At 39.3% G+C, this 22,790-nt stretch overlaps 1 protein-coding gene across 4 annotated transcripts in view; it reads left to right on the plus strand.

Moving 5' to 3' along the window:
* PIGN (phosphatidylinositol glycan anchor biosynthesis class N) overlaps positions 1 to 22,790 on the plus strand; it is a 209,344-nt gene that overhangs the window by 139,477 nt on the left and 47,077 nt on the right. For 3 of the 4 annotated variants that reach the window (XM_069958130.1, XM_069958132.1, XM_069958131.1), the window contains exons 21-24: positions 3,125 to 3,227; positions 6,314 to 6,416; positions 20,228 to 20,314; positions 21,343 to 21,398. In XM_069958130.1, the coding sequence (XP_069814231.1) occupies positions 3,125 to 3,227; positions 6,314 to 6,416; positions 20,228 to 20,314; positions 21,343 to 21,398 (349 nt within the window). Of the gene's footprint in view, positions 1 to 3,124; positions 3,228 to 6,313; positions 6,417 to 20,227; positions 20,315 to 21,342; positions 21,399 to 21,939; positions 22,043 to 22,790 lie in introns of all 4 variants that reach the window. The other variant, XM_069958133.1, reaches the window with a different exon arrangement.

The raw sequence follows: 22,790 nt of genomic DNA on the forward strand, positions 1-22,790 counted from the left end.
GTTCAGCTTCTTTGTCACTAGTTTATGCTACCCTCACATCGGGCAGCATAAATCTAGTAACAAAGTCTCTTTAAGCAGATCTGATGCTGTTGCTACAATTTTTTAAAATCAGAAGGAAAGATATACTGTAATCTGCCCCTGCCCACAAAGGATGGACCTGAAATATCTAATCATCCCAAGTCTACAATATGCCTATAGCTGAAGATGTCAGCTCCCCACCTCCTACCCAGCCTACTTTTCCTGTTCCCCTTCCTCAATATCCCAGTCTTTTTCTAAAGCTTTATTAATAATTTGTTATTCAAATTAAAAGTAAGAATAATATTTTTGTGTGAGTATAATCTGCACATTAACAGAATACTATCTGTAGAAACTTTCTATGCAAGTGGAAGAGTAGACATTCAGGTTGCATAGTGAATATGCTACATGCATACACAACTGTATTTCATATCTTACATTCTTTAGGATTGGAGTGTGATTACTATGTATTTCCAGTTGTAGCTGAATTTTCATAACATGTCTAATCTTTTATTAGGTTGTAAAGCAAAGTACTGAATCAGCTGCTCTTGGATATGTATTAGATACAGGGTCAACCAGTGCCTGAAGGTTAACAGGCTTGGCGAGTAATTTTGCATTGTGAACCCATAATGTGTTTCTGCATCTGGATAGCTTAAAGCAAAGCCTGGTCTGTGAAGATCTAAAAGATATATTCCTGTGATTATCAGAACTGCTATTGCCTGTGTTTTTATGTCTCTAAATTTTGAAGTCGGTTCTATCATATGATTAAAAGAAGTAATAAAAGGTGAAATACACAAGAGTATTAATTCTGGACACTGGCTGATAGAAGAGCAGGGTAAACATTTCTGTATTAAAGGGATACTCTCACAATTCACAATCAACTGATGTTAGAAAGTTATATAGATTCGTAATTTACTTTTATTAAAAAATCTCAAGTCTTGCAGGACTTCCTGCAGAAAGTAATGGAGTCTTTACAGTATGACACAACACTCTCTGCTGCCACATCTGTCTGTGACAGGAACTGTCCACAGCAGGAGAGGCTTTTTATGGGGATTCGCTACTGCTCTGGACAGTTCCTGTCACAGGAGGCAGCAGAAAGCACTATTAGGGCATAATTAGGTATACCCTTGCAACTATCAGTATACAGGCTAATGTAATGGCATACAGGCATATAGAAACTATGTATACCAATACATAATGCAAAAAAAAAAATGTGCAGGTAATCTAACACCACTAGCCCCCATACTGACCTTTTAATATGCTTTGATAGGCTCTACGACACTCATCAGAGTTATACTATTGTTGTGCAGATATTGTTGTGCAGATGTTTTTAATTTTTAACTGGATATGCTGATGTGCTAGTTTGGAGCACATTGGGCAGTCTCAAGCTTTGAGGACACCGCTGCACGCCTCTGATGAGGGGCAAATACCCCAAAACAGCTGTCTGTGGATGGATGCCTAGCCTTGGTAACCCTTGTCTTATGTCGTTACACTCGCAACAGAGTTAGACTTTGACTTAAAGAGTGGGGACCTGAGGGGCTACATATCGGGGTGATTTGCTGTTCTCCCCACTGGAAGGCACCCCTTGGCAACAGGCTTCCTTCTCTGGAGAGAGGGATATCTGGCTATTCCCGTTTTTGAGACTCGCAACTGAGGCTCCACTGACCCCTTCTTTGCATATTCAAATTTTGTAGGCAATCAGTGGAGTTAAATGAGTACTCCATTGGATTTTTTTCTGCTGATTTCCCTTAGCTCAGTGGTTGTTTGTGTTTTGTTGGTATATATGTGTGTGTGTGTGTATATGTATATATATATATATATATATATCTAGCTCCTCAGATAACATAGGTCCTGGCCTTCTAAAATTTCATGGAGCACAGAGCAGGTCACTTAATGTAGGTAACTTGGTGCAGGGACAGGTAGCTGGAACAAACACAGGTCGGGTCAGGTTCACGCTCGGGATGGGAACCTGCAGGAATACAGGAACCAACTGGGAGTGCAGGGCCAGACAGCAAGAACACCAGGATTTGGAAACACCACAGCAGGAACACAGGAATCGGGAAGGAGAGCATAGGAAAACTGTAGCAGGGTAAAACGGGTACAGAAGGCTCTTGCAATAGCAGCACAGAGCAAACCTAGCAAGACACTGAGCCTTTAAAGTGTAGGTGTCATTTATTTATTTATTGCAGAAATCAATAGTACAAGCGATTTTAAGAACTGTGTAATAGGCTTTATTTAGCAAAAAAGCCTCTTCCTTTATACAAAAAGCTGTGTTCCAGCCCCCCCCCCCCTTCTCTATGTATTATCAGGCAAACCCGTCTACATTACAGAGGAGCAAAGTGAATACAGGTTCTGCTGTGTTCATTATATCCTAGGGAGGGGGATGAGTTAGCAGGAAAAGGAGGCAAACTGCTTGTACGGTTTAGATACTGTCTGGGCACAAAACGCTGTATTTAGAAGTCAGAAAGGTCAGTGCTTATCTGGAAACTTAGTGAGAGAAGATTGTAGGGTGTTGTGTTGTGCAGGGCTGCATTTCCCCTCTCCCTGCTCACTCATGCCCCTTGAGCTTTCCACTATCTATCAGCATAGTCCTATTTTTCTTCGTGAACCCCCCCTTTAAATCAAAGTTTGTTATAACCTTTTTGCTGAAAGGACATTTTAGCTGTGATGTCTAAATTATGTGTCATTTTCAATATACTTTCCAAAAATAACATAAGTCTATCCTTCTGCTGCCATTCAACAAGCAGGGTACCCTTGCGGCACCTTATTGCCAACGTTAAAAAGCAATTAGCGAGGAGAAACATGGTGTAATCACATTAAACCAAATGTGGTATGCCTCTTGCTGTTAGGAACCTATTATTGAATGAGACAGCCCTGTCTTCTTGTCTGAGAAAGGTATGCGAGAATTTTACAGCATTTATCTGATTTCCCATATGTTTTCTATCAAACCCACTTGGCTTGAGTTAAGAACAAGTAAATAAGGATAACAGGCTAATGCAGAGAGATTTATGAGCAGCTTTTTGTTTAATTGCAGATCTGCATAGTGTTTGGTAGGGATCATGTAATGAAATGGGATATGTTCTAACACCACTCTCTCCTTTCCTTTTAGCCTTTTCTTTAGTTATGCCGTTACTCAGTGCCACGTTCCTGTTCCAGCGGCTCCTGAGCATTTTCCTTTCATTCATGTCCTCCTTTCTTCTGCTAAGTACAGGGTAAAGTGTTGTTTTTTTATTTTATTTTGAGAATTTTTTTTCCCGTTGTCACTGTTACTGTTATAACTTTCAAAATTTAAATCAGCAGTAGATGTGATATAAAGCAAGTTTGGAATTTACTTCTTTTTTCTTTTTGTTATCATGAAAAACACGGCACTTCCTGTGCTCTGCCTCTCTCCCCCCCCCCCCCCCCCCCCCCCAAAGAGTCTAAACACAGGAAGTCCAGTGTATCCCAGGCCATCTGAGCACTCACAGAGAGAAGGCAGTCATGTGACTGATGGACACATTGAGCGGTGACTCTCTTTGCTGGCTGGAATTCCTGTGGTTAGTCTGTTTTTTTCAACCAGCACAAGACTAAAAATCTGCCTTCAGGAGACTGGACCTGGATTTCTGGTAAGTTCAGCTTTGTTTTACAGCATGATGACAACAAAAAAATAATAAATGTGAATTGCAAACTTGTTTTATATCACATCTACTGTTGGATTAAACAGGTACACTTTTTAGATGCAACCTTCCAATCAAACTGGAGTGTGATTTACAAAACAGTCATTTTGTTGTTGGTTTTATCAACTGTGCATAGAGTAAGGTATAGTATACCATATCAGCTGAAGTGTGTAAATTGTGACATTTTTATTCAGAATTGAATATCAGAGTGAACTGTCATGAAGATTTGTAAGTTAATATCATAATCGTCTAACTTGTTTACATAGGTGATACACACATTGTACTAGTATGTTTCTCTGGAAATCCCTTGAGGCTATGTTCCCATTACGTATAAACAACAGCCTTTGCTTTAAATGAAAAATAGCATTAAAGTATATAGACAACGTCCGGAAGTAAATGGCATGAACATTATTTTAACGGCCGTTGTTCAATACATTGTGTGGAACAATGGCCGCTGTTTACATTGACTTCAATGCAAATCATTGCATTATGAAAATAACGGCTGTTGTTCTGAACAATGGCCATTCTTTTCATTAAAAGTACAGTGTGTGAACATTACCTTATCTTTAATCCTCACAGTTTTAAGGGGGGCTATTGTCAGGTTCCATGCTGATATGATACTGACAACGAGGCAGGTGCTACATGAAGAGGTTTTTGCAGTATGACAGCTTCTGATTGAACAGTCACACAACACTGTCACCCCCTTTTTTCATTATGACTTCTCTACACAGGTGTAAAGGGTAAATTTTGCAGTTTTAATACCTTATTTTATATCATACGTCATGGTGCTTGTTCGAGTAAAAAGTGATCTTTTATCATCTGTAGATTGTGCTACCTGGGCGGGGCCTCATGTTCGCAATGCTGCCCCTCTGTAATGTCATTAGCATATAGGCGCCCATTGGTTTGGGGGGTGGGGCCTAGACCTTTAGGCCAGTCCGTTCTAATGGCCGTCGAGGGGGACGGGTCTAGATGGCTATGACGGCACAGAGGAGCGGGTCTATGACACTGTTGTGGGTGGGGCTAAGTGGCGCTCCAGTTGGGAAGCCCCACCCAGGTAGCACCATCTGCAGATGATAAAAGATCACTTTTAACTGGAACAAGCACTATGACGTATGATATAAAATAAGGTATGAAAACTGCAAAATTTACACCTGTGTAGAGAAGTCATAATGCAAAAAGAGGGTGACAGTGTCACTTTAAACAGACCTGTCAGCAGGAAAACAGCAAAGTAAATAAGCACCTGACTAGATGGGTCTAGTGGTCAAGATTCTGTGAAGCCTTTTCACTTTGCAAATGAGGCACCAAGTGGGGGATGTCCCCCAGCACATAAGCCCAGGTAAGTCCAGTTTATGTCCCCTTTAGTGTCTGTCAGTCAAATGGGATAGGCAGAAACAAGTGCACCAGTAAACATAGGCTAGACTTAATTGGGCTATTGCTTTGCTGGGAAACACCCCCTGGGCATGTGAGACTTTTTTTTTACATTAACAAGAAGGCTTATATCTCAGTGATGTCAAGGAGTATTGAAATAAAAAAATTATGCCCGGAATTCCCTGCTGACAGGCCCACTTTAACTTTCACTGCCAGTAGCCAGGATGATTTTCACCCTTCTGATGTACAAATAAAACTGAAATTACAACATAAAAGAATTACACATGATAAAAGCCAGGTTTCTTTTTATTTAAGCCAAACCCACTGGTTTTGGTAGAAATGGACAGTTGCCTTCTGATTTTCCCCTGACAGGTGGTCAGTGGAGAGAAGAATCGGGCAGTTGGATTTCAACATGTGTGAGCCTTTTCTTGAAGGACAACTCTGGCGTTTTTCTTATATAACTTTGTAATGTGTGTAAATAAGCGGTCTGGCCTGATCCCCCCCTTCCGACCCCCCCCCCCCCCCCCCCCCCGGAATAAAAAAAAAATATGTATCCGATTACAGTCGACCCCCGTCCTCTTCTCCCAGGCGCCATTTTGTGGCGATGTCGTCACGGCAGGGGGCGGGCCAGGTCTTCTTCCTCCTTGGCGTCTTCTGCTAGAGTGAATGGGACATGAAAAGGCTGCTGGTGCACTTGCACACTAGCAGCCTTTTCATTGGCTGGACCGCATCACATGTCTTCCAGCTTGCTTAGCCCTGATTGGCTGAGCTTACTGGAAGCCATGTGATGAGCTCAAGCCAATTAAAATGCGCACCGGCAGCCTTTTCTCTCCCATTCACTTCACATAGACCCGGAAGTAAGGGAATTCCGAAGACGCCAGCCGGAGGTGACGGAGTCGCGGGCGGCGGTACATTCAAGTGCCGATAGTCACCAGAGGGATGGTGAGTATGAACTGTGTGTGGTTTTTTTTAGGTTTTTTTTTTTTGGTCCCGCCTAAAAAAAAGTTTTCCTTTAAGCCATGGCTAGGAGTGTCTGGTGGTGGCTACCCACTCTCTCCATGAAAACCACAGCATGCATACATGTGTACAAGGGCTCAACTGACAGCTATCTAATATATATGACCAGGATCAGATCAAATTAAAAACAATGTGTGTGGTTTTGTAATAATTTGAACTGCCCATAAACAATTGTCACAAGTTAAAGTTTTTTTGCTCATAATAATTCTACTGAAATATAAGCAGCTAACCTTTTATATTGTCCCTTTTAAAAATAGGTATGAGGCCTTTTTTCCTGTGGCGCTGTCATGTTTAATGTTTGTGTGGATATTTATAGAGCAGGAAACTCTAGTAAAACAAGGTCTTTCATTCAAGCAAAAGGTAAGAGTTGTATGTAGTAATAATAATAATAATAAAAGTTTATATTGCTTTGACATGTTTTATGTTCATTGGACCCCTAATAGCGTAAAACACATAAAATAGATATTGGCCTCCTATATTTTATAAATCAGGCCATTTTTCAGAAATGATTAAAGGAGAACTGCCAGCAGGTTAGAAGACTTTACCCTGCTGTTATGTTCCTGTAGGGACAGGGATGCTGAGAATGAAGGTATTTTCTTAAATCAAAAAATAGAGGTTCATGGTGGCACTACTAATCCCAGCCCTGAAATGGCAAATGTGGAGCAGCAATCAAACGGCGGTGCTAGTTCAAATCAGATAAGACAGTGCAATATCATAAAAAAGGAGAAAGAAATTGAACTGCACTCACCGTAGAAATTGTCTTTATCTTTATTTTTCCATCATTGTTAAAAACACTGGACAAAAAGTGCTGGACAAGGTGCAGATAGTGCGGCGGCAGACGCCATGGAGGTAAGGTGACAGGCTGTTTCACGCCTCTTTTCCGGCGCCTCTACGGACCACCCTCCTTTCCACGTCATCACGTTATTTAAATATCTTAATTTACTATGACGTCAGAATCATGTGACAGTGATTAGTGAAAACAAACAAGTATACATAATATTTATAAAACCACAGATCCATTGTAGATATTGCACATCGATACTACAGGAGGTTACGATCTACTCTTTCATTTAGACCTCCAGGGCCCTCCGCCTCTGTACGTATGATCCACAGTAGTTCAGTTCTTAAAAGTGAGCGTTGTCTGTCTTGCCCTATCTTACCGGGGACTCTTTCTATGCCGGCATATCTTAGAACTGAAAAATCATTATCATGGCTCTCCTTCATATGATTAATTAGTCTTGTAGCTCCTATACCCGTTTTCAGGGAGTAAATATGCTCCCTGAAACGGGTACACATGGCTCTTCTAGTTTGGCCGATGTAGAATCGGCCACACGGACAGAGGATACAGTATACCACAAAGGTGGTTTTGCAACAAATGAAGTCTTTTATGGTAATATCAACACCATTTAGGCAGAGGTATCTGCCTTTTATCATAGCTGGGCACCACTTACAGGAACCGCACTTATAGTTCCCTACTAAGTCATTTTTTAACCAGATATCTTTTTTGGAAGTAAATTTACTCCGGACTAGATTGTCCTTTAAATTTGTACTTCTTCTAAAGGTGACATACGGTTTTTTATTTACCCATTCCTCCAACGTGGGATCTCCTTCCAACATACCCCAATATTTATTTATTACACTGCGGATTTGGGGGGCCATAGGTGATAATTTGAAAGAAAACGCAAATCTATCACTCTTCTCTTTCTTTTTTCTGTTAGTTGCTCCTTTTAACAATGTGAGTCTATTCTTTAATTTGGCTTTATTATATGCTTCATCTAACAGCGATTTAGGATATCCTCTCTGGAGCAGGCGTTGAGTAAGATCGTCCGCCTGCCGCAGAAAGGACTCCATATCGCTGTTGATGCGGCGCAATCTCAAGTATTGGCCGTAGGGGACTGCCTTCTTTGTGGACTCCGTATGATAGCTGTTGTAATGAAGTAATGTATTGGAGGATGTCGGTTTACGGTAGCCTTCTGTTTTAAGACCCCCGTTGTCCTTACGAACCAGAACATCCAGAAATTCTAATTGGTCAGTATCTGTTTTAGAAGTGAATAGCATGTTCATATCATTTGTGGTATTAAGCATTTCCACAAATAATTCAAAATCTTGTGCTGAACCCAACCAGATTATGAACACATCGTCCACATAGCGTACGTATTTGTATATACATTTACCAAACCTGTTAGTGGAAGAGAAAATATATTTCATTTCAAAAGCAGCCAAAAACAGATTTGCTACACTACAGGCCACCGGAGTGCCCATGGCAACTCCGGAGACCTGTAGGTACCACGTTCCGTCAAACTGGAAGACATTATTAGATAGAATAAGATCTAGTGCTTCACAGACAAATTGTATATACTCAATACTTTTATCCGTTTTTTCCAGTAACATTCGTATATTATTTATTGCCAAGGCTTGGGGAATGCGAGTATATAGCGACTCGACATCTATCGAGGCTAAAAGAGAAGATTCCCCACATGCACAGTCCCCCAACAAGTCCAAAAACATGTGATCTCAGTGATCCATTGCAGCTTATGAGCACAAAACAACTAGAATATAAGATACAGACTCTGGCGGAGAAGGAGATTCGTCTTTTTTGGACAATTCACTCCCTCAGGTCCTATATGGAATGTAACAGAGTCCCAAGAGGTTTGAGATGCTATAAAGAAGCCTCACAGTTCACAGAGGATTCAGAATTCATGGCTGAATGGACCAAATTACATCTGGAACATTCAATGAAAATTATGATACTGGTCAAAACAAGGAATGAGAAGGAGTACATCACAATAACCAATGATTTAAGTCGAGCTAAAATGGAATTAAAAACACGAATGACAGAGGAACAACAAAAAGTCTTTTTTACAAAACTGGAGAAACGGCTTATGACCCTGCAAGCCACTATAAAGGAACAAAAAAGAGACAAATATTTAAGAGACAAAACAGACTACGATATGGACAGAATATTTGAAAAAAAGAGGACCAATAGGAAACAACGGAGAAATAAATCCAATAATAAACCACGTAGTGAATTTTGGACAACAGACTCGGACTCTAGTGTCTCGGATCCAGGAACAACCCAACGTAACCCGCCATCAGGAGGAAACCATCAAAATTCCCAAAATCCCCCTTTAGGTGTAAAACCCGAAGGGGAGGAAGAAAGAAGAAAAAGACAGTATGGGGGACAAAGGGGGAAGAGAAAAAATGTGTCGTGGAGGAATTGACATATGAGTATAACCCCATTAATATTGTGAATTTAACCAATATCCCTTTGGACAAAGCCATGACTGCTGTCCTATCAAAGGGCTTGAACTTTTGCGTTCCGGAGCCCTTTGATTTTACGGCATTTGAAAGAGATCTCTTTCAATCAATACGCAAACTTAACCTAAAAAAGTTTTTTTCTTGTAAAACAGGTACTCCTAGAGAGAATCTAGTGGGAGAGGTGCAGTCCACTATTGGCCCTTTGGGGTTCATTGCACCTGAAATAGAGAGCGAACAAGAGAAAGATTGTGTAATTATGTTGGCAGAGTTGGCAGGTGAAAATGTATCCAAAATTTCTGACGCACCAGATACCAATGAAGTATTCACACGAGGAGTCAAATCCACTTTCTCCCCCCCCTTGTTATCAGGTAGCACCTTAGATGTTTTCCATAAAAGAGTAATAGCAGATATAAAAGCCTTGATATACCCTGATATTCCATATAATCTAAACAGAGAGGAATGGAAGGCACTACAAGTTTTAAAAAAACGGGAGGATATAGTAATAAAAGGTGCAGACAAGGGGGGTGGGATTGTGTTGATGACAACGGAATATTATGTAAATGAAGCATTGCGACAATTGAGTAACACCACAAATTATCAACGGTTGTCTGCAGATCCCACCAGTAAGATTAGCGGTAAACTGCAAACATTTCTCAGGTTATATGTGGAGAAAAAGGTCATTTCGGAAGGTACAGCCCGTAAGTTGCTACCACCTACTCCAAAACCCCCTTGTTGGTACTTTTTGCCTAAGATCCACAAAAGCATGCACAGTCCCCCAGGACGTCCGATAGTGTCTGGGGTGGGCTCTATACTAGAGCCTTTGTCCCGTTATATTGATTGGCTACTTAGCCCCTTGCTAGAAAGTGTTCCTTCCTTGGTTATAGACACAAATCAATTTTTGGACGTGTTGGGGGACTGTGCATGTGGGGAATCTTCTCTTTTAGCCTCGATAGATGTCGAGTCGCTATATACTCGCATTCCCCAAGCCTTGGCAATAAATAATATACGAATGTTACTGGAAAAAACGGATAAAAGTATTGAGTATATACAATTTGTCTGTGAAGCACTAGATCTTATTCTATCTAATAATGTCTTCCAGTTTGACGGAACGTGGTACCTACAGGTCTCCGGAGTTGCCATGGGCACTGTAGTGGCCTGTAGTGTAGCAAATCTGTTTTTGGCTGCTTTTGAAATGAAATATATTTTCTCTTCCACTAACAGGTTTGGTAAATGTATATACAAATACGTACGCTATGTGGACGATGTGTTCATAATCTGGTTGGGTTCAGCACAAGATTTTGAATTATTTGTGGAAATGCTTAATACCACAAATGATATGAACATGCTATTCACTTCTAAAACAGATACTGACCAATTAGAATTTCTGGATGTTCTGGTTCATAAGGACAACGGGGGTCTTAAAACAGAAGGCTACCGTAAACCGACATCCTCCAATACATTACTTCATTACAACAGCTATCATACGGAGTCCACAAAGAAGGCAGTCCCCTACGGCCAATACTTGAGATTGCGCCGCATCAACAGCGATATGGAGTCCTTTCTGCGGCAGGCGGACGATCTTACTCAACGCCTGCTCCAGAGAGGATATCCTAAATCGCTGTTAGATGAAGCATATAATAAAGCCAAATTAAAGAATAGACTCACATTGTTAAAAGGAGCAACTAACAGAAAAAAGAAAGAGAAGAGTGATAGATTTGCGTTTTCTTTCAAATTATCACCTATGGCCCCCCAAATCCGCAGTGTAATAAATAAATATTGGGGTATGTTGGAAGGAGATCCCACGCTGGAGGAATGGGTAAATAAAAAACCGTATGTCACCTTTAGAAGAAGTACAAATTTAAAGGACAATCTAGTCCGGAGTAAATTTACTTCCAAAAAAGATATCTGGTTAAAAAATGACTTAGTAGGGAACTATAAGTGCGGTTCCTGTAAGTGGTGCCCAGCTATGATAAAAGGCAGATACCTCTGCCTAAATGGTGTTGATATTACCATAAAAGACTTCATTTGTTGCAAAACCACCTTTGTGGTATACTGTATCCTCTGTCCGTGTGGCCGATTCTACATCGGCCAAACTAGAAGAGCCATGTGTACCCGTTTCAGGGAGCATATTTACTCCCTGAAAACGGGTATAGGAGCTACAAGACTAATTAATCATATGAAGGAGAGCCATGATAATGATTTTTCAGTTCTAAGATATGCCGGCATAGAAAGAGTCCCCGGTAAGATAGGGCAAGACAGACAACGCTCACTTTTAAGAACTGAACTACTGTGGATCATACGTACAGAGGCGGAGGGCCCTGGAGGTCTAAATGAAAGAGTAGATCGTAACCTCCTGTAGTATCGATGTGCAATATCTACAATGGATCTGTGGTTTTATAAATATTATGTATACTTGTTTGTTTTCACTAATCACTGTCACATGATTCTGACGTCATAGTAAATTAAGATATTTAAATAACGTGATGACGTGGAAAGGAGGGTGGTCCGTAGAGGCGCCGGAAAAGAGGCGTGAAACAGCCTGTCACCTTACCTCCATGGCGTCTGCCGCCGCACTATCTGCACCTTGTCCAGCACTTTTTGTCCAGTGTTTTTAACAATGATGGAAAAATAAAGATAAAGACAATTTCTACGGTGAGTGCAGTTCAATTTCTTTCTCCTTTTTTATGAAGGTATTTTCTTACCTTAATCCTCAGTGTTGTACAGTACTGTATTCAGTATGCAAATTTGGCAGTTTGGCGGATTGGGGGTGGGGCTGTTGTGCCCCACAAGCCCGCCTCCCTTATGAATATAGATGTGGCACTCTGCAGTGACATCACTCCGCCACTCATCACTGCAGAGCACTGGATTAATGTTCAAGAGGAGGGTCAGGCCAGGGCAGATCAGTGCACCAAGGGAGGTATTCCCACCTCCAGTGCACCAAACTTCCTAATAGCATATTGAATAACGTAAACGGCACTAAGGATAAAGGGTAAGAAAATTACCTTCATTCCCCCCATCCCTGGTCCTATGGGAACATATCAGCTGGTTAGAGTCTTTCTAACCTGCTTGTAGTTTCCCTAATAGTGAATGTTTGATTATGTCTGATAATCTAAATCCTGGATTATAAATGCAGCAGAGAAGTCTCAAAGACATATGAGGTTGTTGTCCAACAGAGTGATATTGGTTGTTGTCCTGGTTGTTGTCCTGTCACACAGTTATATTGGATTTGATGACAGTTCAGCCACCCTGAGGATATACGTTATAGTAAATTTAGAGATATATAGAGATGGAGATTAATACACTGTCCACCCAGCAGACAGTAATGGTAGTGGCTATAGCTGCCCATGTGACGCTATGCTGATGCATTATCGAACTAAGAGCAATCTGCTTTCTGAAAGTCAAGATTGTGGCTGGTCGGAGGTCACATGACTCAGATGCAGTATTAAAATGTAAGGGTGCAGCAGAGCTGCAATGAAACAAGTGACACAGCAGGAATAGTTGTGGTAAATCTTCTTTACCATCTGTGGTGATGTATTATCATGTCACTATTAGAGATGAGCACAACTCAAGCAGCCCTTCAGCCAACATTAATTAAATGCTGAGACATACGGGTTCATGCGGACTCGAGTATGCTCAAGTTGCGCTAATCTCTAATCAGTATATATAAACGTTCAGATATTATGTATTTGGTAATGCAATTTTTCTTGTTCCTTTAATGGTAAAATAATGAGGCGTTTTAAGTTCTTTGTGAATCAAAGGCACATAGTGGTAAAATAATTTTGACTACTTCTTCTCCCATTTTACATGTTTTATGTATTTGCCTGCACTAGTCTAACTCTGTAGGAGTCTAATAATTTTTTCAATGCTTATGAAGTTAACTTCACTAGTTTTACCTTTAAGCAGTTCAATATGTTTGTTTACTCCTGTGATTATTGGCTTTCTATTCTTTGATAAAGGTCACTTTATAGGGTGTAGGCTTGCTGAATAGCAAATGTCGACTGCCGTATAGCATTAAGAATCGTAGTACACTGATCACATGTTTTACAGCCTCTGTAAATGAAGATGTCTTACTTTCTGGTGGGACATTTTAGGGAAAATTGTAGTTGAGAATAACCCCTATCATTTACGGTATGTGATCACACTAAAAATAGGAGATTATTTTTAATTATACCTTGAAATAAACAGAAAAATTAGGAAGTTTCTATTCTTCCTAAATATTTAGTGCTCTTTGGTTTAAGTCATTGGCCCTCATTAATTGATCTTTTTGCGCTCTTTCCCCTTTCTTCTTAGCAATCCTCAGAAAGCTGTACAGACTCAGTGAAAGACAATCAGAAACTAAGTGACACAGCTCTCATGCAAATGCTTCTGCCCCTTTGTTGTAGAATTGATGGGGGTCTGTAGGTGTACTGTAGGTACACTTTAATAGATTGGCATTTTTTTTCATCCTCCTTTACCATTACACTCTAAGTGGGACAATACTTTCAGTTTTAATTTTTTTTTTAAGACTCCACCATACACTGCCTGGTATAGACAAATGCTGGGTGCACAGTTCCTACATACAATGTAAATCAAGCAATACAAGAAAGAACAAAGTGTTCCTTTATTTATTTCCTTTAACATTTTGTACGCATCATTTCTGAATGAGAACTTTTTGCACTTGGTACAGTTCTTTTTGGTTTCCACTGGGCAGCACTGGGCACTGATTGGTAGGATTATTGTTGGGGGCACTAAATAGTATCATAACAATCAACAATGGTGGGAGAAGTCCCACCAACTGTAAAAACTGCAGGCGAGTGTGTGTACAAAAATAACAAACAAGTTAACTTTTTTTACATTAATGGGGCTTCCTCTTCAGACACCCAAAAACATCAAAATAATGCCATGCAAGGGTTTGAATAGTAGTGTAGCTCCCATAAATGCACTAGTAATAGAGAATAAAGATTTCTTTTATTATTCCTACTTATATATGTATAGATATGTATATTTTAGGGTGTAACCCCTGAAGACTGAGGAGAGAGCTTATCATTGTGCATTTAAAGTGATTTTTCACACTGTTTTGCTAGTTGTGCGTCATATGTGGATGTGTCAAATTTATCAAAACAGCACACATTTTCATTAATGGTGAACGGCCAATGAATCCACATTAAAAAAAAGCTTGCTGCAAGCAACTTTGTAAGTGTGGCCTTGTCTGGAGATAGTTGCACAAAAAAAATTAGCCTTTCGTGCAAAAATCTGCAACAAATTATCACATTTGGTAAATCAGCTACCACCGCAAAGTTAATCCGAATTTGACTTAATCCTCGTAGTTTTGATAAAATAATGTAAGCAGTATGGGAGCCAAAAAGTTAAAAAATTTTGCACAAATCACAAATGAACACAAAAAAGCTTTGCAAGACTGTTTAACCCTTTGAATCCCGGGCCAATTTTTGTTTTTGAGTTTTAGTTTTTTCCTCCTTGTGTTTAAAAGGCCATAACACTTGCATTTTTTCACGTACAGACCCACATGAGCCCTTATTTTTTGTGCCACTAATTTTACTTTGCAATGACCGACTTAATTTTTGCATAAAATATGCTGCGAAACCAGAAAAAAAATTATATGCATGGTGAAATTGAAAATGAAATCCAATATTTTTTATGTGTGTGTGTGTGAGAGAGGGGGGGGGGGGGTTGTGTTTACACTATTTGCCCTATGGTAAAACTGAGATGTTATCTATGTTCCTCAAGTCAATACGATTACAAGGCTAGGCAACTTGCATAACTTTTTTATTTTATTTGACAGCTTTAAAAAAATGAAAACTTTAAAAAAAACTAAATGTTCCCTAAAATTGCTCTATTTCCATCCTTATAACGCTTTTATCCTTTGGTCTGTGTGAGCCTTATGGGGCTGTGAGAGGTTTTTTTGTGATTTTTTGCGCCATGATGTATACTTTCTATCGGTACCTCCCATTGAGATCAATGCTGTGTATATAATAGAGCACTGATCCATTAGATCAGTGCTGTATTATTCTGGTCTGTAGCAGACCAGATACATTGATTGCCAAGCCAGGATCAGCGTCATTCCGCCGTGGCCGGTCAGGGTGCGGCACCTCTCCTCATCCCTCCCCCCCCCCCGCGCTGCTGGACGTGCCGGTATGTCCTGTGGAGGGAAGGAATTAAAGGGGAACCATCAGCAGGTTAGACAAATCTAACCTGCTGATAGCCCCCTATAGAAATGGGGATGTTGAGGAGGAAGGTATGTGTATGAAGGTATGTGTCTTGATTATCATTAGAAGGGGTGGGCCGGATGACACCCCTAACGGTGCTTTGTAGCGGAGTTTACCTCAACTAACAGCACAGGAATGGTGCTGTAGGGAGCTATGAGCAGGTTAGATTCATCTAAAAAAAAATGTAAAAAAATACGGCCATATTTTCAAGGTAACAATGCCTTACTTTAAAGTCAGTAGGAAATTGACCATCATTGTGCACACTGAATAGAATAAAGCATGTAACTTATTAAAGGGGTAGTGCGGCGTTTAACATTTATTCACTAAATACAAGTTATTCACACATTACAAGTTATACAACTTTGTAATGTGTGTTATTTAAGTGAATGGCCCCCTTCCCTGTGTCCCCCCCACCCCGAAAGTGTGACGTCGTCGACCCAAGATGGGGGTCGACAGCAATTCCGTAAGTATACCGCACCACACATCCAGGGTGGGGGGGGGACACGGGGAAGGGGGCCATTAACTTAAATAACACACATTACAAAGTTGTATAACTTTGTAATGTGTGTTTTTTAGTGAATAAATGTTAAACGCCGCACTACCCCTAACATAATCATAATTTATTACCTTATGCAGAAAAAAGCATTTTTTTCACCTGTTCACACAAAATTATGGGTGTATTGTTTCTTTTTACTATGTGTGAACATGGTCTAATTGCAAAATGTAAAATAGTTTTCTTTGTTGGTCTTATATTATTAAGGATAGAACACTTATTATCTTGGCATATCTATAATGAATAAGTAGGCTAAAATTAAGCAACGATTTTAGTCATCTGTATTTTCCTTTAGGGTCGGTGCAGCGGATTTCTCGATGTGAGTTCTGCAGCTAAATCCGCTGTGATTACCGTACTATCATTCTGTATAGACTTACACATTCGCAGCTGGATAAAAATTCCAATGTATGTAAACCTATACAAAATTAGAGTAGTGGGAATAACAGCAGATTTTGTTGTGGAATTCCGGTACATGTGAACCCGCCCTCAAAATACATAAAGATATAGTTTTACCAAACCGTCTTTAGTTTTCTTCACAACAGTCAGGCCTGTACAGCTGTCAGTTGCTTCCTCATACAGTATAATCCCAGTATAATACCTTAGTAACAAATATCACCGTAAATAGAAAATGCCAGTGATGACACATTTCAGCTTCCGAGTGTTGATTGCTCATTCCTAAAATCAATGCACCCTTTTCTGAGATTGGTAGCATATTGTATTGACTGCTCTTTTTCACTGCTCTTTTTTCTCCAAGTAAATGTAAAACAGTTTTAAAAGTGTTGATAAATTTGATAAATATTGGCAGAAAAGAATTAGCATCTCTCCTTAGGCAGCTGCTTATATTCCATCCCTTTGCATGGTTCTGTACATATATTACTTTCCCCGGTTACTATGTGAATAGGCAGGGTCCTCATGGTATGATGTTTGCCTGTACTTTGATATGGGATATTGATGCCTCAGGATACTCCATCAGTGTTGTGCACTGCATTCTGAATAAATAAGATGTCTTCTGACTTCTGCTTCTTCTCTAATCTCACAGCATGCAGAGCTGTGTCATCTTCCTGTTTTCTCTATTAATGTATTACTTCTGTTGGACTAGAGGATTTCGAAAGATTTACAGAGTGCCCAGAGGCTGCTGGAATTTAAAGGGGTACTCCAGAGAAAAAATGTTTTCTAATCAATTGGTGCCTGAAAGTTTTATACAGATTTGTAAATAACTTCTATTAAAAAAGTACTTATTAGCTACTGTATGTCCTGCAGGAAGTGATGTAATCTTTCCAGTCTGACACAGTGCCGTCTGCTGCTACCTCTGTCCTTGACAGAAAATGTCCAGAGCAATAGCAAATCCTGTCAGGCTATGTTCACACAACATATATTTTCGTAAAATCACTTCCTGCAGGACATACAGCAGATGATAAATACTGGAAGACTGGATATTTTTTAGTAGAAGTGATTTACAAATCTTTATAACTTGCTCACACCAGTTGATCAAAGAAAAATAAATCTCTGGAGTACTCCTTTAAGGCAGATGCCATATTGCCTAAATTAACTTAATTAAAAAGTCTCAGTTTTTCTTAAGCAAAAAATAAACAACAATAAACTAGAACAAATATCTACATAGTAATAATATGTTGATTAACAATGATAATATTGTACATAGGAGTGTCCTTACCAATTCTGTACTGCTCTATTATAGTATGCTCAATATGCTGTCACATCCAATTTTTTTACCTTATGTAGATTTTTTTTCACCAAGTTATGGCAAGTTATTAAATATTTCTTATTACACCCTTCTGTCTACTGCACTTGGGGACAGTATTAGGCTGGGTTCCCATTGCGTTTTGCTGTCCATTTAACAGATCCATTTAATGGAAAAAAAAGAAACAGATGAAAAAAATTATTCAATTATGTGCATGTGTTTGGATCTGTTTTTCTTCCATTGACTTCCGTTATAAAAGAAGTATCAAAACACATCAATTTTTTCATTGTACACAAAAATGTGGTCAACCATGTTTTTGTGTAAGCTAAAAAAAAAGTATGCTTTTTGATTTGATTTTGATTTTTTTCATCTCTTTTTTTTCCATTTAGAGGGATCTGTTAAATGGACAGCACAAACGCAATAGGAACCCAGCCTAATACGATTTTTCTTTCCTCCTACTTCATGTGCTTTTAGTTACTTTGTGTTGAGGAATAAAAAATTTAAATCAATTTTTTTGCAAATGGTGCCTTCATGAGAATGTTACATTTTGGCAAAAAAAATAATGGGTGGTCCCATGAATCCAGGCAAAGGGAGTGTTGCAATCTGGTGTGGAGACATTCTTGAGAAATGCTTGCCTTGTGGGTAAGAACATCATACTGCTGAAGCATTGGAATTAGGAGCCCTGCCATGAGAGGACCACAGGATGTCCTGCATGTATCACTGAGATGTTAGTGTTTCTTGTATCTTTATCTTGACTAGGGATGGCCAACAGTATCATATGGAAAATGCTGCCATGTCCATAGCCTTAAAGGGGTTGTCCGGCATTAGCAAATATTTCCTATATACCTGCCTGCAGACGCTTTACTTCCCAGACGGACTTAGGGCTGTCCTGTCTGAGTCAACGATTGGCTGAGATTCTGTCACTCCCTGTCGGCTGTCTTTGAAGTGAATTGGCTGCGGTCAGCAGGGGACACATGGGACACTGCCAGCAGGACACCGGGGGAGTGCAAACAGGTAAACGTAGGATGTTTATTAGTCTCTATATTACTGCAGCTACAGTATATAGGAAAAGATTTCTTATGACGGACAATCCCTTTGAATAGCCTGTTATTGTTAAAGCTTGTTCACAATCATTGGTTAAAAAACGCCAGGGGGTGCAAATTTCAACACTTTATAAATACTCAGATTCTTCTAATCTTGTTTCAAAAAACAGCAGTCGTGGGTTCTTCTAAGAAGCTGCTGAAAATGGTTGAGGCTTTGAAATAGAATGCAGAGAAAGTGGAGATCATAATGAGCGCATTTGTATACTCTACACTTCTTCTGATCCCAGCGAACAATGTGCACATACACCGAAAGAAATACAAATGATTAACAAATGTTTAACAATGACTTATGGCCAATGGCCAGTTCAAAATATTTGATCAAACAAGTTTTCATTAGTTTGATTGTCACTCAAAGATTATTGCTCAAATTTGAATGGTATAACGAACTGAAAGAAATGGCTCACTACAAAAAGCAGTTACAAGCTCTGGTACTTGGCAAAGGGCTGAAACTAGGTAGTAACCATAAAGTGTTTTCCCAGACTTTTGCTTTGGGTCCTTTTACTCCTTTTCCAAATTTCTTCTAACTATACAACATTGTTATGTTGTGCGGTGCTCTGTTAACTTGCTGTTAAAAATGCTTTTTGTTCTCTGTTATAGGGGTCACACTTGGGACAGTTTCATTAGAGAACAATTTTCCCCACAATAAACATAATCAACTAACCGGATGATAGGTGATAAATGTTTAATCGCAGCAGTACCCACCCTACCAGTTACTACTATGTGCAGTAGATCCCTTTTACTCCTTAATAGTGGGGGTTCGGGCTATATTTGCAAAGTAAAAATAAGTGCAAATAACGGCCATTGTTGAAAAATAACACCTGTTATTATTGTTCAAGTTCAATAATAATGGTTGTTGTTTGCACTTATTTTTACATTGTGTGAACAAAGCCATAGTATGCAATCCTGCTGTTTTATACAATGTTCGAGGAGTCATAAAGAGACAGCCAAGTGCTGTTTCTTCTGGTGGGTTAGTCTTATAGTATATAAAATCAAATAACTTTGATTAAATATTAAACCGGTAGTATCCTATTCATATTGTTTGTAAATCAGCCAGGGTATGTAACATACAGCTTGCATGCTCTTATATATAGTTAACATTCACAAGGCCAAGCGACTGTGACCTTGTGACAAGTGGCGAGCATTAGATTTTGGTTTTGATCTCTTCTGGTGTGATTGGTCTCCCACATGGTTCATCATGAAGTCTACACTGCTGAAACAACTAAATTAAAGATCCCTTTGCTGCGTATTACTGACACATGTCCATTTCATGGTTTACTGAGAGGCAAATTCATATGCCTTTATTAAAAGTGACTAGAATGACACATCACATTAATTTTCCCTTGCTTCCTTCACAGCTTTACTCTATTGACTTCTCCTGCAGTGGTGATATAACTCAGTTTCGACAACTAAATTTGGATGACACTCGAAGAGCTTTCTTTTTGGTATCCTTTCTCTATGTTATAAGTGGAAAAATAGCTATAATAGAAAATGTTCATTTATTGTTTAGCTAGTATATATTTGCTAAATATACTTTGCTTTTAAATGCCTGTGTGTATCTATCTATCTTATATTGTTTTATAGTAATGTCTATAGTACTATTACATCTTTGTTTCCTAATCCTGGATAATCCCTTTAAAAACTTAATGCATTTCCATGTGATGTTTTTATACAGAACCGTGTTGCTTATTTTAGGATGTATTTCACTAGTTAGTGATGACCATTAATTAATTGCATCTGTTTGGACGCGTACCATAGTGTTAGGGGGCATTCACACGTCCGCAAATTTGTGGACGTTATGGACGGGGAAGGAATGTAATGGATTCGTTCCCCGCCCGACATGATGTGTCAGTGTCATGCCGGCAGCGGTGAAAACTCTTTGAATTGCCGCAGCACTGTAGTGACACAGCCGTGTGGACGTGTGAATGCCTCCTTAGAGTGAAAACAATATTGCCATCTTAAAAACTGAAAGTATTCCTTTTATAATGATTGATTGATCTTCTGTATAAATTATTCTGAATGTCCTTATCATAGTGGCTTTTAAAAAAATATAACTCTTATTTTATTTTTTTATACACACGTTCAAACACACCATAGCCATCGCCATTTGTCCTATATCCATTTTGTATACTTGGAGGCAAAGTGCCAGTTATGAGTATTACTAATTGAAAATCCATTACACATTGGTAATTTTTCTTACTCATACTCCACAATTCATACATTGCGCTTTTCATACAGTGCGTTTTTATACTTCTTAAGCCATGTCTCTTACTGCACATCATCCCTTTTTATTTCACCTCTTGAATCATTGCAAGACAATGCATGGAGAGAAGACAAATGGTGATGGCTAAGGTGTGTTTGAACATGTTGTAAAAATTGAAATAAATATTTCCATCTTAGTGGTTACCCATTTGTCTTTTTGCCTGCATCAGCTATTTCTGCTATAAACACATTTTCCTTAATGTTCTGTTAGGTGTTCTTTATAGTCACAGCTTTTTTCGGGACTGGAAATATAGCATCAATTAACAGGTAATTTAAAAAGATAAACCAAAATGTGAATAGCAATGAATCAATGTTCAGAACCCATTGCTAGTCTAATGTAGTGTCAGATCCAGAGTGTGGGGTAAAGTAGTGGTGCCTATTGATCCTTCAACAGAGCACCAGACATTGAACTTGGTGTTCTTTATGAGATACCTGTATAGCCCTGGAAAATATTCATGAGTCATGTTTTTTTGAATCATACACATTGCTCCAAGAATACAATAAATCAAATCTGTGTGAAATGAAAACTGGTGTATAATGCCCTGGGCTGGGCTAATTTGTGACATTATAAAGCAAGATATAGCAGTCTATGAAGATTAAGTGGTGGTTCCAGCGCTCTTGAAAAAGGTTAAAATTCCAATACTTTATAACATGTCCAAGTGAAAAATTTAGCTGCTTGACACTCCCAACGCATTTCACACGTGTGCTTAATCATGGTCCATGTGCATAAAACGCGTTGATCGTGTGAAGCAGAAGTTTTTAACTTAGACATGTAATAAAGTATTGGAATTTTTACCTTTTTTTTTAGTGCTAGAACCACGTTATCTTCATACCCTTTTGGACTCACGGGTAGCCGCCATCAAATCTGTGCACCCTCCTACAATGAAATGTGACTTAACGACAACAACGAGGTGAGCTGACTGTCTCTTTTTGGTTTTCTTGTTTATAGCAGTCTACTGGCCAGATTATTTATTTTTATAATGCTGTTTCAGAAATTTTACCTGGTTTGGATTCCTAGAATTATTACAGTCCCAGAGGATGTACTGTGTTGGGTGATGATATGATACTGCAACAATACTTATTTTACAAAGCAGAGAATAAATACATAATTCCCTGTTTCCCACCTCTGTCACCCCCTCCTACTTTCTCTTCTCTTTCCACACTGATCAGCCATAATATTAAGGCAAATGCCTAATATTCTGTAGTTCTCCCTCATGTTCTTTTGCCTGTAACAGTTTTTGCTATGTGGTCAGGTGTTTTATCCTGTAAAAAGGCCATTGCTTAGTGCTGTTAGCATAAAGTACTGTACTTGGGCTGCAACTGTGGTTGGTTGAAAATGTCAAGGTAGCATATATAAGTAAATGCAAGGTTTCCAGCACAAAACATTGCCCAGAGAATCAAGCTGTCTCTGCTGACTTGCCCTCTTCCCATAGTACACCCTGGTGCCTGGTGTCCCCCAGGTAAATGACATGTAGCCATCCACATGATGTAAAAGAAAACATGGCTCATTTGACCAGGCCATTGGTCCTTTGTGTAGAGGTCAGGATGGGCACTCTGGTCAATCTCCTTGAAATACAGATGTGGCAAACACTACACATTTTACTGGTACTGTGCTCTATGTTTTATGATGTAGTGTGCCTAGTCAGGTGTTCCCAAATA

Source organism: Dendropsophus ebraccatus, chromosome 2 (assembly GCF_027789765.1).
Source record: "Dendropsophus ebraccatus isolate aDenEbr1 chromosome 2, aDenEbr1.pat, whole genome shotgun sequence".
NCBI lineage: Eukaryota > Metazoa > Chordata > Amphibia > Anura > Hylidae > Dendropsophus > Dendropsophus ebraccatus.